The following is a 16801-nucleotide window of genomic DNA, read 5'->3' on the forward strand; positions in this document are numbered from 1 at the left end:
GATAGACCATGAGTGAGTGAGGTTCTTATCACAACATAGAACTGCTGAGATTAATAGACACACTCATTGGTGGGGCCATATTCACAGACTTTTTTCATGGGTTCACTAAAATGATTAGGAGCAGGGTAGGAGACAGAGGGAGCCCCAAGAGATGTAGGTGTGTGAGGCAATACCAGCAATGCCTGCAGGAAGGCACAAATCCGTACAACTTGCCTAGATCAGTCCAAAACAATAAGTAAAAGCCCAAAGACTTTGGGGATCAAATAAAGAGCTGACAGGAAATTCTATCACCCATCCCCCCACAGGGCACAGGTAAAGGTCCATTGTAGCAGAGAGAAAAGACAAGGAAAAAAACCCTCTACCTTTAGGTAAGGGGCAGAAAACCATTCTCAGCAGAACGTCCTGCAGCAATATTCTAAAATTCTGCTACCAGTGAGGAAGAGGGAGGAAATGGTACACCACAAGTCCCACCGAGAAACATGGCAGGCTTTGGCGGCCTTGGAGAGAAGAGGCATGATGGCTGAGAAAATCCCAAATCTGAGATCCAAGCACATGGGAAAATCTGAGATAAAAGGTGGACCAAGGCAACAGAGTACTGGGCACCTACCCACACAATTATCAGAGCAAGCACTGAATGACAAACAATAGCTATGGATGGTGTCATAGAGTATGATTTATCAGGATAACCACTTACTAATTTGTCTAATCACTGGGGTGTACACCTGAAATGGGGTCATGATAACCAATACAAATCAAAATACAAACAGCAAATTATAAAATAGTGCCCTCCCTTGCTTTGATGAGGAACTCATCAAACTAATAAAATATTATATGTCAGCTGTAATAGAATAATAAAAAATGATTGAAAAAACAGCAAAAAATTCCAACCCAATACCTATCGACAGGAGAAGAGACAAATAAATTCTGGTGTAATCATACAATAAGAAAGAACAGGGCATAAAAATGAATAAATGGCAGCTACTAAAATTTTAAAAATATGATCAACAGTATAAGCTTTTATAGAAAAACCAATTAAATTCATGAGATGCCCTGACAATCTCACTGGAATGGCTAAAATTTAAAACGCTGACCATACCACAACTGTCAAGGACGTGAAAAAACTAGAACTTTCTCACGCTGCTGGTGAGAATGTACAGTGTACCAAAATCAATTGGTGATTTTGAATATAGTTTGGCAGCTTTTTAAAATGTTAAATACATCACACCACATTTTTAAAGCATTCCATTCCTCAGTATTTTCCCCAAAGAAAAGAAAATCTATGCATACACAAAGACTTGCACAGAATGTTCAGATTTATTTGTAATAACCCCAAACTGGAAACAATGCCAGTATACATATGTTGAAATTCTATTCAACAATCAAAAGCAAATCATTAATATATGCAACAACACAGTTGAATCTCAAGATAATTACGATGAATGAAAAAAGGCCAAAGAGTTCTTGTATCATTCTATTTAAGTAAAATTTTAGAAAATACAAACAAATTTTATATAAAATTTTAGAAAATGCAAACTGAACAGGAAGCACTTTAGTGACTGCTTGAGACTGGCAGTGGAGATGTTTTCCAACAGGTCACAAAGAAGTCTTAGAAATGATGGCTATGTTCACTATCTTGACTGGGGTGATGGCCTTACAGGGAATATACATATGTCAAAACTCATGAATTTTACTTTAAATATGAGGAGTTTATTCATGTCAATTGTAATTAATAAACGTTTAATAAAAAAAATGCCTTAATCAATTAAAACAAACCTTAATAAATTTCAGAGATTTAAATTATTCAGAATATAGTCTCTGGCAACAATAGTATCAAGGAAGAATTCAATGACAAAAAGATAATTAAACTTCATATACCTTGACAGATATAATAATAATTTTCAAACATTGTTACAGAAAATCATGTAGGCAACACAGAGGATTGGGGTGGGGTAGATCTTTCAGTCTCTCAATAGAGTAAATGTAACAGTCTATTCATGAACTTCACTTCCTGTTTAGAGGCAGAAACCTCTAACCCAGATCTCAGCACTCAGGCACTCAGAGAAGGGCTGGTCTCTGGCGAAAATGAGAACAAGAGAGATTTCAGCCAGAAGACTTTCCTCCATGCTCTGCCCAGGCCTGCTGTGGGCACTCATGGTCTATAGCTTCAGTACGTGTGGCCCTAAACATGGGGCCTCAGCATCCTCTTAGAGACAAGGGTGGGATTATGAAAGTGGTAACTGGCAGGGGTATTAAAAGGGATAGAGGCAAGGAGTTGAAATACCATGTCATTTTTTTCTTTGTTTTTGAGTCATAAAGTAATATATTTATCATAACCCATCTGGACATTTCAGAGGACCCACCATGTTTTCTCCTTTTTTCTACAGGATCCGTCAGGACTCAGAAAGTCACTCAAGCTCAGACTACAGTGACAACGCATGAAGGACAAGCTGTGATATTGGACTGCACGTATGAAACCACACTGAGTTCCTATTATTTGTATTGGTACAAACAGCATCCCAGTGGAAAGATGGTTTTCCTTATTTATCAGTTGTCTTCTAACCGAAATGCAACTCAAGATGGCTACTCTGTGAACTTTCAAAAGGAAAAAAATTTCATCAGCCTCACCATCTCTTCCTTACAACTGGCAGACTCAGCGAAGTACTTCTGTGCTCTCTCTGACCCACAGTAATAGAAGTGACAGTGGAAGCTCAGCAAAAAACTGTGCTCATGAAGACACCACCTGCTCAGAGGCTGGGAAAACACATGAACTACAGGCAGGAAGAAGCAGGCACTGTGTGAGGTAGCACAGATGAGACCTTCTAATATAAACTTTCTATAAAAAATGCTCCATAATAAGCTCAGTGTATAAAACAGCATTGTTCCCGAGGTTCCCAGCTATTGTGTTTTGATATTGGGTTAAAATATATCACAATTCCATTGCTAGGATTATACTCTAAGAATCCCAAAACACCAATTCAAAAGAACCTCTGTACCCCAGTGTTCATGGCAACACAATTTACAATAGCCAAGGGCTGGAAGCAACCTAAGTGCCCATCAGAAAATGATTGGATCAAAAAACTATGGCACATTTACGCAATGGAATACTATGCTGCAGAAAGAAAGAAAGAGCTACTACCCTTCGCGACAGGATGGGTGGAATAGGAGAGCATTATGCTAAGTGAAATAAGCCAGGGGGTGACAAATAAATACCATATGATCTCACCTATAAGTGGAACCTAATCAACAAAACAAACAAGCCAGAGAAATATAACTGTAAATGGGTACAGCTAAGTCCCCCCAAGGGGATTTGTAATGGGGTCCAGAAATTGAGGTGTCCAAGAAAAACATAGGATATTTTCATCCCCTCTCCACCACCCGCAGGGTGGGCAACCATGGGGGAAGGGAGACAGGAGCAGGGCCATTAAGTTACTTTGCATATCAATAACAGGCAAGCTGTGTAGAGGACAAGGAGGGCCATCACGAATTACTTTGCATGTCAATAACAGCTGGATAGCTTCATTCCTCATATGCAAAGATGGTTATTTCTGATATCAACAAAGCCAACCAGAAAAATTTGCGGAAGTTCAACCCAGGTTGTACCTGGACAAGCAGCTCCCCTGGTTGCAGGGCCTGCTGGAGGAGTCGGAGATGGGGTTGCTGGGGTTGATCCCCGCCTGGGTTGGGACCTAGGCACAGCAGCCATGCTAAAGGCTTTTGACCGCACAGCTTAGGAAGCAAGAAAGCAAGATGTAGCAGCCAGGTAGGTGGTCCAGAACCCCCGCCACCCGCCTTCCAGTTACAACATGTGGGCATGAGAGCTCGGAGACGGTTTGCTCCACGCTGCGAGGGAACAATGAGAAGACCATGTGGGAAGGAAAGGAGAGAAAGGGCTCTGGCTAGTGGGCCAAGAGAAGGCGCCACGTGGTTCTGAATTAAGAACCGGAGATCTCAGCAACACAGCTGATGGTATTGGGAACAACGAGAGGCCTGCTTAGCTGAGCTCTGGACTTCTGTTCTTTTTCTTCTGAAGGACGGTACCCCTGACTGCCCTGACTAGGCAAAGGGGGGAAGGCAGGACTATGTGTGTGTTAGTGCATGTTTTAAATGGTGGGTGTTTTAAAGGGTCTTTGAGATTTAAGGGCAACATTTAGCCATTAATCAAAACCTGTATAACTTTTGAATAAATAATTCCTTTTTCACCAAGCTCTGACACTGAGAGACATAATTTCAAGGGAAGTGGGCAAACGGACCTAGAACAGAGGGACCCCAGAGAAAGGGGTGGCCTTGTTCCAGTAATGGTGTCTGGGGCTCCACCACAATGGGTACATTGTTCCGTAGCATAACCAGAGACATTGAAAGAAAAAAAAAAAAAAACCGGAAGTAACGAGAGGGAAAGAGGTGAGGAGGTAACAGGGAAAAGAAGGGGAAGGATCAGATCAAGGAACATGTATAAAGGACCCATGGACAAAGCCAAAGTGAGGACGGATCGGGGGTTGGAGATGGGGGTGAGTGGGGCAGGGGAAAGTGGTGGTGGGAAAATGGAGACAAATGTATTTAAACAAAAAAAAGAAAGAAAATAATCCCACACTACATTTCACATCATTCCTCACAAATAGCCGTTGCATATGGCACACTTCTGACCAATGAACTATAATCAGAAATCTGCTAGGAATTTCCTGCAATGATTTGCTTTCCTGGCACAGGAGCCACAGCCTCCTGTCCCACTTCCCTACTCCCTTCTTTCCAAAACATGAAAGTGGTTACTTTACCATAAAGGAAAGCACAGGCATAAGCCCCTTCCCAGGCCCATGCCAAGTCAATTCCCTCCCCGAGATTCATTTTTCCATAAAAATTTAATAAACCATTATTTGGTTGAGTTTTTGTTACTTGCAGCTAAACACAATCTTAACTGTAGTAGAAAAGACATGAAAGGCTTTAGAATTATCTGTGTCCTTGTGTAAGTGCAGGAAAAAATATATGAACAAAGAGATGTCTTTATGCAAAGAGGGACATGCATTCTATCAATCATAAGTATTTCTTGAAATATTAATTTTCCAGTGTTTTTAATTTAAGACAAACTGTCATCTTCCATTCAGAGAAGCATCATTTTTAAATTTGCAGCAATTTCTTACAACCATGGGAGATTAGAGAATTCAGGTTTTCATCCTAAATCTTTTCGCTTTAGACAATATCAATTTCTATACAAATAATAACTATGGGCTTACATTTTTTCATTTTCAGATTCCAAAGGTTATTAATTTTTCTTGTTTTTAACCTCATATCACCCCATTTACCTACTCCAAAGGCATCTGCTGAAAATTTTATCATGTAGAACTCCATCATATTGAAGATTATAAGGACAAATATAAATTAAAAATATAAAAAATAAATTTTAATTCTTTTCTGTTATAAAAAGAGAAAAGCACAATACTTCTCTTTTTTTTAGGGTACTTAATGTTAGAAAACTTGTGATTATGAATTCTTTCTCTGTTCCTTTGAGATGTATGTAGATCATTTAAAAAGATAAAGAAGCCTCTTGCCAGGTTTACAATCCAGGAATTTTTTTCTCAAGCACCTAGGAGCTCTCTCTTTGAAATGTAATCAAGTGTATGTCCAAATTTCTGTGGGTGGTAGGAGCCTAAATTCACCAGGCACCTTGTCTAAGTTGCAAACTTGCCTTCTTTCATAAAGACATGAGAAATTTTTCCATCAGACAAAGACAATTAACAAACACAGGTAGAGACCCCAATTGCCAGGTAGATTGAGGAAGAACTATGACTAATGGTTCTGTCAAGTTCTCTTTTTGAGGACTGGTTATAAGTTTATCTGGATGTAATATATATAAGGTGTTGTGTCTTTTGGCTATATAAGGAAGAAATTTTCTTTCTCTCTTTGCAATCTTTTTAACAGATTGCCTGTGATCTGCCTGTGCATTACATTATGGTTTAATGCATATTCAATAATAAAACTGTGTTTTTTCCTTTTATTTATTGCAGAGAGGAATTCTGGCTTGGCAAGAGATTTTGTTATTTCCCAAGGAGATCGCCCAGTGTCTTTCCATAATCACTGTTTTTGCTCATCTCTCTCACTAGAAAGTGACATTATGCAGTGAGAAGAATGAGTTTCTTATGGCCCTGCCACTTCCTGGGTGTGTGAACTTGGGCATTTTATGTTAACTTTGTGAGCGTCATTTTCCTTATGAGCACTTTGGAAGTAAGTATAGCACTTACTTCAGAGCATCATTGTGAGAATTAACAATGTTTTGTGAGTTGCCTAGCTCAAAGGATTAAGGAATAAAAACCTTGAAAGTAAGAAGCACAGCACTGAACCCTGAAACCTTCTTTTCTGTCCTGATATTTGCTTTGTACAGGGAATATACAAATGATGAAGTTGGTACTTTGGGGGAACTCGTTCACATGGTGATGAAAGGGTGTCCACTAGCTCCCATGCTGTCATAGTCCGGGGCCTGTAACTGAAGAATCCTCTAACCTCCAACCTCCTTTCAGGAGGTCAATAATATATGAGGGCAACTTGGAGCATCCATGCTCCCGAAGCTTCCTAAAATGAATGGAAAAACACTGTTGGTGGCTAAGGCCACCCTCTAAACTCTAGGTTGGGCAGTTGCATTGCTGTAGTAAATAGTGTCAGCACTAGGTGCCAGTTCAGCAGACAACAATGTAACCTGAAAAAAGATTCTTTAGGCTTTCAAGATTAATTGCTGGATGAAGAATAAAACCCTCTGAAATAGGAAAATGGCTAATAATTTAGCCCAAGACCGCAGAAGGGGGGGAAAAGAATATGTGGACCAGAAAATTGTTAATACCACACACGATTCTGATTTCTGATCACCAATTCTCTTTTCTCATCTCCAAGAGTCAAAATGAAGCCTGAAATTAAAGGAAGACAATTTGTTTTGTTTTTCTTTTATTATGCAGTTTTATGAATCTATATTTCTTCATATTAGAAACTTGTATTGCATTCACTTATCCAGAAAATCTTTCCAACACATAATTGTCATTCTTCTGTAAATTGTGCCAATATCTCATATAAGAGCTGAAATTCAAAGATAAGAAAAATAAAAACAAAATATATATGGGGAGAAAGGGTGAATAAACAATGGGTAAAAGAAAATATCAGAAGGTTATTTGAACTGAAAATCATTTTTTATATCAGTTTCTCAATAGCAGCATTAACACCCGGGCCAGGGAATTCCTCCAGGGGAAGAAGCCTTCCTGTATATCATGGAGTGTTCAACAATATCTCTGGCTTCTGCTCACTGGATGTCAGTAGCATGACCTCTTTTACCCAGTGTGACAGCTAAAAATGTCTCCAGACACTATCTGATGTCCCCTGGGGGACAATAGACCCTACTTGAAAAACAGTGGTCTATATGTTAAATTGATAGAGTAGAAACTCTTTAGATTATATAGATAATAGATAGATAGACAGATGGAGTTTATATTATGTTTATGTCCTAACTTTCACTTTCTCAGTTTTTTTCATATATATAAATACGAAATATATTTCTACTATTATGACACAGTTCTTATTTCTACAGTGTCCATATGAGCTGGATATTATTATGTGTTTTGATTTTCACAAATTCAACAAAATTGTACATGGAATATAAAAATGAAACTTGGTAATATATGTATTATTTATATACAGATTTGTATTACAGATAATACATATGTAATGTCTATATTTGTATTATATAAATATGCATAAATATACTTGTTGCAAACCCTAAAACATAATCACTCCATTACCCCCAACACAATTCACACACATACACACACAAACACTGCAATGTATAGGTGAACTAAGCCCCAGGAAGGTGGAGCTTCCCCCTACAAAGCTGAGCAACAGAGCTTTAAAGCAGCTTTGCAATATCTATCTCATGAAATTGATGGGCTACAGGAACAAAGTTAGCTCAAATTCAAGATATCATTCACACTAACATATAGAGGCTTGACATCAAGATATGTCCCTACAGCAAAAGAACAAAGAATCATAAAGGCACAAATGGGAATCTTGCTGGATCTGTGGATACTGATTTGCTGTAAATTAAGGGCATCCTAGAGGGATCCTACAGGAATGTCACAGCTGAATTTAGAAACAAACAAAGGAGGAGGACAGGAAAGGTGAGGGAAGGGAGAGAACGCTATTCTCTTGGACTACGTCCTTTCCATGAGAGTGGGAGCTAGAGAAATTTTCTGACTCTTGGAAACAACTATTGTCATTTTGCAGTGACCCTCACTTGTGCCTGTGTCTAATTTTCTTTCTCAACAAAGGTGAGATTGCAGATGAAGGTGGAGCAGAGTCCAGGGGTCCTGATCTTCCAAGGAGGGAGAAATTCCTCTCTGACATGCACTTTTTTAAAAACTTACTTTAGACAGGGATATCCAAGATGGTGGAGGAGTGAGTGGAAGTTACACTAACCTCCTCCCAGGACCAATCTGGAATTCCAGCTTAATTGTGCAGAAATCACCTGGAACAAACAACTGAACAGTAGTGAAAGAGAAGCCTTATAACCATGGACAGACAGAAGAAACAGCTTCAGCACAAGGTAACTGGTAGGGAGTATGAGGGCTGCGGGGAGGGCGAGGAAGCAAGAGAGCGATGTCTGGTCACCAATAGGCAGCAGCTGAAGCACCAAAGGAATATTTAAGTGGCCAGTTGATTCCCCTGAGAAGAATGGGGTCTAAACCCTAAGCTGGAATTCCCAGCCAAGAGCACTAGAGCCCACAAAGTACACAGATAACATGCAGATGTAAAGTCATAAGGTTTTCTCTCTGCTAGACACAGATGACTGGACGTGCCAAGAGCCATTTAAGAGGCCAACACATAAATTTTCCTTTGCAGCCACTCACCCTGGGCTTCGGCAAGAGGGACACTGAGTAGACTAGAGACACTTGAGAAGAGACTGGGGATGGAGGCTTTGGGAAAAGAACTGAGAAAGTAGCCATCAGGATCCCAATGCTGAGTGATCCCCCATACCACAGCAACTTTCCTGCTCAGGCAGACCACTCCCCTCTGAGAGGCAGCAGCCTGAGGGGAAGCAATAGCCCTTCCCTCAGGAAGGACTCTGCTGAGTGCAGAGTGACTGGATTAACAATTGAAGGAGTCAGCCACAGACAGTAGATCCCTGCTAATCCCAAACAGGCTGTCTAAGGCCACATGGCCTCACCATCTCACATCACCAGAGCCAGATCCAAAAAGAAAAAACAGTGGTCAATACTAGACGCTACTGAGACAAAATCCACTGTGGTCTTCTCCATGATTTGCAATATTTCTTTCCTGCATAGCTGTTTAACATTCATTTCTTGTCCTTCATGTTTATGAAATTAAGTCACTAGATTTTTATATTATAGTTTATTTCAATTTACATATTTTGCCCTGCTCTTTTCTTACCCTACTTTACCTTCTTCTTTCCTCTTATTATTTTTGTTTTCAATTTTGTTTTCTTTCTTGCTACAACTTGTTCCCATTTCACACTCACTATTTCTCCCTTGTCTGGCCTCTCAAAACCAATTTTGTTGTCAACAGTCATCTCACATTCTTTTTCCTGCTCTTAACGTACCCGCATTCTCTCCTCACATTTAGCAATCTTTGTTCATTGATTGTGGATAAAGTAGTTGCTGAATTTTTTTCAATTTTATCACTAGATCTTCACTATGTTTGTATTTCAACATCAAAATGTCCATACTACCCAAAGCAATCTACAGATTCAATGCAATCCTTATCAAAATACGAATGACATATTTCAAAAAAATAGAACAAATATTTAAAAATTTATGAAGAATCATAGTAGACCCCGAATAGCCTTAGCAATTTTGAGAGAGAAAAACACAATTGGAGGGATCACAATATCTGATATCAAACTATATTACAAAGCCATTGTTACTGAAACAGTCTGGTACTGGCATATAAACAGACACATAGATCAAGGGAACAGAATAGAGAGCCCTGAAATAAACCTATGTCTCTATGTCCAATTAATATTCAACAAATGCGGCAGGAGCATAAAAAGGAGTGAAAATTGATGCTTCAACATAGGTGTTGGGAGACCTGGATAACTACATGCAAAAAAAGAAAAATGAAACTCAACCACAAATTCACACCATATACAAAAATAAACTCAAGATGGATAAAAGACTTAAATATAAGTCATGTCATGATAAGAGTCCTAGAAGACACTTGGGGAGAGTAATGGGGAGAAATTGGAGGAAAATAGAAGAATAACTAAAAATTCATTCTTTAGAAAGACAGGAAGGGAAGAGAGAGATCAACATTGTTGTTCCACGTATTTATGCATTAATTGGATGCTCCTTGTGTGTGCACTGACTGGAGATGGAACCCACAACCTTGGCATATTGTTAGGATGTTCTAAACAACTTAGCTAACCAGCCAGGACTTCAATGCATTTCTACTATCTCCAAATGAATGTCCAGTGGCTCCAACAAAATCCCGGATGATTCTTCATATCATAGCTTCTGAAATGCAACTAAAAGGAAAACTAACACCCACAGTCAATATCAAGAAACAACCACCTCTACATCACAGACCCTCATCCTGGGGACTCAGCCACTGTGCAGCCACAGTCCACTACAGACACCTGCTGCCTGTATTGAAAACTATCGCTGAGGACCAAACCCAAATTCCAGAGTGAGAACAGTGGCTCAGCGTGATTAAAATTGCATCCTTATTGCCTTGCATCTCCTGATTCATGCAGAAAGCCCTTCTAAATGAGCTACAACATGACACTACAAGACAAGCACATGCACGGTTCATCTGGAGATCTCTATGGGATAGTGTTACCAGCTAAAATCTAGAGGTTGATCAGCTCTCCCATATTTGGTTCTGTCTTCGTGGAAATGAGTAAGAACAAACTCAGTGCAAAGCAGAGTGTTCAACCCCTTCCTCTCTAAGAGCAAGAAAGTACCAATCTTACCTGTACTCCCTTTTCTATGTCTTTATACTTTACATTGCAACAAAGAAAAACCTGGAGAAAGCTCCATGATTCTTTTTCTAATATAGGTAAGTGGGGAAGAAAAGGAGAAAAAAATGAAAGTCCACTATCAGTATGAAGGATGGGCAGAGCTTTCTTTATACCAGACCAGAGGCTCAGACACTAACCACTGTGTTGCTTCCCAGGCAGCTGAAACCTCAACCCAGACATGTGACTGCAGTCCCAAAGTCCAGAAACAAGACAGAGATGTCAGCATGTTTTCACTCACATCTAACATGGTGATAAAACCACTCTTGATAAATCAAAGATATGTCTCTCTCAAAAAAATGGAAATATTGATAAATTATCATCTACTCACTATTCTTATCCTAACCAAAACAATTTTTAACATCTGAATCCCCAAGTCAGGGAATCACTGAGTCAGCAATTCCACTAGGGGATTCCTCAAACCTAGTTATAAGCCTCTGTATTAAAACGGATATTGTCACCCTGCATATGGTTTTCTTCTTTCTCTGTATAATACTCATGTATGAAAGGAAATCGTAAAACCCAAACTTTAAAGTGTCAAAGAGAGAGCAATGCTATGCTCTGTAATCTTCCACTTATTATTTTGTTCCAGCTTCTCCCAGTGAATTTGATTGTTCGTTTTGTTTATATTCAAATGCATGCATTTATGTCACTTCCTTCTTTGTTATCTTGAGAAATGTCACTGTAAAATGCTAACTTCCAGTTATGAGTATGCTGTATCAACGTGAGCAAGTCATGTTCTCTGTACCTCATTTTAGAATCCTCATCTATGTGAGGACAATATTTTCCATCCACTAATACAAGTTTCATTCATTCATTCAATAAATATTTACTAAATACTTGTTACACCTGGATAGGGAGCTTTGAGTAAATAAAAGTTCCTTCATCTGTTGAATATATAGTATAGTGTGGAACACATTATTTTTTAAATCATATAGTTTTATTGGGAGAGCAAATGCTATTATATAATCAATAGGTGTCAGTCAGAGATAGCTTCCTGGGTATGTGATGTCTCAGCTTGAAACCTAGAAAATTAATACAAGTTATTCAGGGTGAAGGACAAAGAGGGTACAGAAAAAGTACTCCAACTGAGAAAAACATATATATGTAATATAAAACATGGACATCTCAGCTTGTCTAGAACTGAACAGTTAATGTGGCTTTGATAACATTGTGACTCCCCAGAATGTTTCATTATTATTCAAATAAAAATTAGAAGTATCTCTTCCCCTGTAAAATATATACCCAAAATATATACCCGAAATGTTTATTCTGTGTTCTGTGTCTTTGATCAAGTAAATTCCAGAAAGTCATACTGCAAGTTTGACGTTAGCTGCGCTCATTAGTCACCCTACTGATTTAGCACTGTGAGCACGATAGGCTCTTCTTGCCTCTTCCATTGGACTAAACTGTGGAGACATAGACTAGATATGAAAGCAGAGTAAAGGCAAGAAAATAGCTGCCTCAGGGCATTATCTGCCACCTATAAAGTTTATGGCCTCATGATGTCTATAGACTTTTCAGGATTATGTAATCTTGTCTTGCTTGAGAATACAGACACACTGAATGATTTCCTCTACCTTCCAGGAGAGATCATCTAGTTCAGAAGGTGATCTATTACAGAAGATAATCTATTACAGAGGATACATTTTTTGGTGCTGATTTGTGTTTTTATAAATGTTGCCTGGATTTGTATCACACTTAAATACCTTGTGGCATTTAGTTAATCAGAAGAAATAGGGACACTGAAGACCACATTAGAATGCAACTATTACAGGTAAAGCTATATAACTCCTTCTGTTCTAAATTTGTAACCACTGCATTAAAAACAACATCATATCCCATGTGTCCTACTCAAAATACCAATTCTTATTAATATTTTAAAACAAGGTGTCTGCCTAAGTATTCCAGTTAAAAAAGTGTTAATCCTTTGATTTTGTATAATTCACTAAATTCTCAGTTCTCATTCTCTTCCTGCAATAAGTAAATATCTCCACACATTTAAATTATGTGACTCTGAGACCTTCCCTCTTCTTAAAGTCTCATTTTTACTTATTAACTTGAGGAAGGAATTACAAATTGATCTTTATGAAATTCAGAAATGCATTTTCAGAAATTGCTGCATGTGGACTAAAGGGGGCAGTGCTTCCTTTCATAAAGATGTATAACTTTAGCTAAAAGCAGGGCTGCTCATAAGTGAAGCAGAGGCTCTGTGGAAGGATATGAATGAGTGTAGGAAGCTGAAGTCAGACTGACAGTTGCCTGGGCAGGAGAAAGGACAACCAGTCTTCCCAGGAGAAATGGGCAGGCTCCTGGGGGCTTTGTTGTTGACTTTGTGTCTTCAGCTACAGCGTGAGTTTGGGGTAGGAGGTTTAAATATAACAAAAAACTTCAGGGGATACTACCTGGCTCAGAGTTAAGATAGTTGGGGTTTTTTGTTTCTCTTTCTGGTTTGTGATGGATGATTTTCTGTAGGGACTAAATTTAAACTCTGATACTCTCTTTCCACACAGGGGTAAATAGTCAACAGAAGGATGGTGAGCAGCAACAGGTGAAGCAGAATTCTCCATCCCTGAGTGTGCAAGAAGGAGGAATTTCTATTCTGAACTGTGACTACAACAACAATTTATTTGATTATTTCGCATGGTACAAAAAATACCCTGCTAAAGGTCCTGCATTCCTGATATCAATACGTTCCACTGCAGATAAAAAGGATGGAAGATTCACAGCCCTCCACAATGTAAATGCCAAGCACCTCTCTCTGCACATTGAGCGCTCACATCCTGGAGACTCCGCCTTGTACCTCTGCGCAGCGAGCACACAGTGCTCTGCATGCACCTGCAGCCTCCACCCAAACCTGAAGCTGGGGCCAAGATAACCCCCATTTTGGGGTCTCTGATTGGGAAGCACACAGATTTGCCTCCTATTTCATGTTACAGTAAGAGAGGGTTTACTTTAAAGTAGGTGATCAAGCTGAGCTGTAAGAAAGACTAACACATGGCAAGTCCTCGAATTGAGTTAAGAATGTTCCCTGAGCCTCAGGGCCAAGAGTCTAACCATTCTCACTGTACACCTTCAGAGAGAGGTTCCTGCTGTATCCAAGGCACCAATTGCTGGTGACCCTTTGTTCCCATTAATACATGAAATGAAGTTACCCTGTTTCCCCTCTATCCTATTGGATAAGGTGCATTTGGGACAGGGAAACCAGGGTCCTAATGCAAGTTGTCTCAGTGTTTGTGGGCTTTTGAGTACCAGCCATCAAGTTCTTCATTTTTTGTGTAAAATAAACAAAATAATCCTGGTTATTCTTTCTGGGTAACTGTGCCTTTACATTAAATGCATTTGAAGGTGCATATATTATGTCATATGCATTTATTTATTTCTTTAATTATTAATTATTTTTAGGCTTTGCTTCAGTAAATCACTTACAATGTCCTTATTCCCCAGGAAGACCCTGAACTCTGACACACTGTTCATCAGGAAAAGGTGGTGCCCTGTGAATAATAACATCAAACACAAGCATAACTTAAAGTTTGTCATCTGCAAAGATCTTGTTATTGGTAAACATCCTGATTCTCACCTGAGATGGATTTGTGGGACTGAGCATTTAGGATGCAGCTCAAAGGTGAGAGTAGAAAACCAGGCCAAGGTCACTGAAGGACAAAAAGAATTTAAACAATGTGGGAAATATCCCATATGTTGATTAAACCAAGATGTTCAGTAGCTTGGCTATTTCAAGCCTCAGACTTAAGTGATCTAGATGGCCAAAGTTAACTACATGAGATTTCTTGTCCTTACAAATGAGTGGTAATGATTGTGTTAACTAATAAAAAAATATTTTGACATTTTATATTCTTATTCCCACCGTCAACTTGTATTACCTTTGGCAGTTCTACTAGTCAGTCCAATTTCTTCATTTGTGAAATATAGGTTAGAACTAGGTGAAATCTATTTCCTTGTTGACCAATGTCTATATGATTCCATTAACCTCTAACATGTACTGATCACTGGTTTTATGTTTTCATTTATGTGATGATCAGAAGGAAATTAGTCAACCTGAATTTCTATGAAAAAAAATATTTTCTTCATGCCAAAACTGTTCTCAGTTTCTTAAACATACAATCTCAAGCTGAAAGAAGTTCTCAAATATCAGGAAAAAAAACAAGAAATAAGTTTAGACTGCCTGTGTACATAATGTTTGTATAGTATAATGTGTATGTGTGTGTGAATAGATGTAAAGGAACTCTAATTATTCTCAATAAAAACCTAACATCTAGGTTTAAACATCCAGAAGATAAGGAACTCTTTAACTAAAACATCTTATGAATAAAATCATGTGACCATTTAAAGTGACCCCTGACTTGGGAAGCTGTATGTATTTCACGAGGAAACTGTTGCAGTGGTCATTCCATTTTGGTTGGGCTCAGAGATCCCAGGTCTCTGAAACCATGAGACATCCAATCATAGAGTCAACACAAATGTCATTGGAGGGCCTACCTACACTACTGTAATGTAATGTGTTGCTGTCTTCTAGAAGCCATACCACAGGCTGTTCAATTAAGCACTCATATCTCCCATTGTATCTGTTAGCCTTTATGACATTAATAGTGCATTACTCCAAAACTCAAGGCTTAAAATAATAAATTATGTAACTTACAAATATGTGGACTAACTATTTAGACTGCACTTAGCTGAAGAGTGTTTCTGGGTTTGGCAGAGCTCACTGTTAGGTCTGAACAACAACTGGCTGCAGGCTGTCTAGATGGGCCTCCTCTAGGATAAGTAAAGCTCCCCCAGCAGCCTAGGTCAGCACGCCCTCGCGGCAGCCACGGAGGAGCAAGAGCAAGAGTTGAAAAAAGAAAGCACCTTTTCAACCTCTGCTTCCATCATAACCTGCAATAATAAATTGGTCAAAGTAAATGTCATTTCCCTGACATATTATATACCAACAGACTGTATATATATCGTGTGTATACATGTGCATATAGGTATTATACATGTAATTTATATATATATACACCTATATACCTTATACATATATTCTATAATAGCAGGGACTGCCTGAGAAAGAACAATATAATATGATACATTGTATATTATATTTTCTTATATAACATAGGATTTATCAACATGTGTACTTTATGTATTTATTACATTATATTTTATAAAATAAATTCAATTTTTAATTATTTTTAATGAATTTTTTAACCTCTTTCTATTTCTGCTACCCACCCTTAGCATCTTGCAGGGTGTTCTATTTCTATTCCATTCTTTCTGTTTAACTATTCTTTCTATTCTGTTTTTCTGAGTTCATTTTTTTTTAAGATTCTACCTATAAATGATACCATGAAGTTAATTTTGATTTCAAATAAGATGAAAATACAAATTAATAATCCATCTAGCTATTATACATCCCTGTACTGAATTATTTCTAATATCATAGCTCAACAAATTAAAGAGTTCCTTATCTTCAGAAAAATTTAACATAATCTATAACTATTCCAAGCCAGTTATAAAGTTGTGTTTCAATAGACATTCTTCCCTGTGATTGTATTATACGTATCCAATTTCATATCTGTGTATGAAGGTAATCTATAGTATGGAAATATAGCTGTGACTTCCCTACGTTTCTAAGGCTACAAAGAAAGTTATGCCAGAACAGACACTGCTACATAAAACTTCATACTTATTTTTTTCACTTCTGAAATATTTTTTCCACTGCTTGCTTTGGTTTTGTTTTTTAAGTATATTTTACTTATTATGCTATTACAGTTGTCCCATGTTTTCCTCCCTTTTATCCCC

The 16801-nt window shown here is 38.3% G+C and overlaps 1 gene segment (V, D, J or C); it reads left to right on the forward strand.

Moving 5' to 3' along the window:
* The first annotated feature begins 13299 nt into the window (after positions 1 to 13299).
* LOC129074100 (T cell receptor alpha variable 29/delta variable 5-like) lies at positions 13300 to 13877 on the forward strand. The segment is given in 2 exon segments: positions 13300 to 13351; positions 13513 to 13877. Coding segments are annotated over 2 exon segments (417 nt in total).
* The last annotated feature ends 2924 nt before the right edge of the window (positions 13878 to 16801 follow it).

This window comes from Pteronotus mesoamericanus, unplaced genomic scaffold, assembly GCF_021234165.1.
Source record: "Pteronotus mesoamericanus isolate MK-2021 breed Mesoamerican mustached bat unplaced genomic scaffold, CSHL_Meso_final contig_46, whole genome shotgun sequence".
NCBI lineage: Eukaryota > Metazoa > Chordata > Mammalia > Chiroptera > Mormoopidae > Pteronotus > Pteronotus mesoamericanus.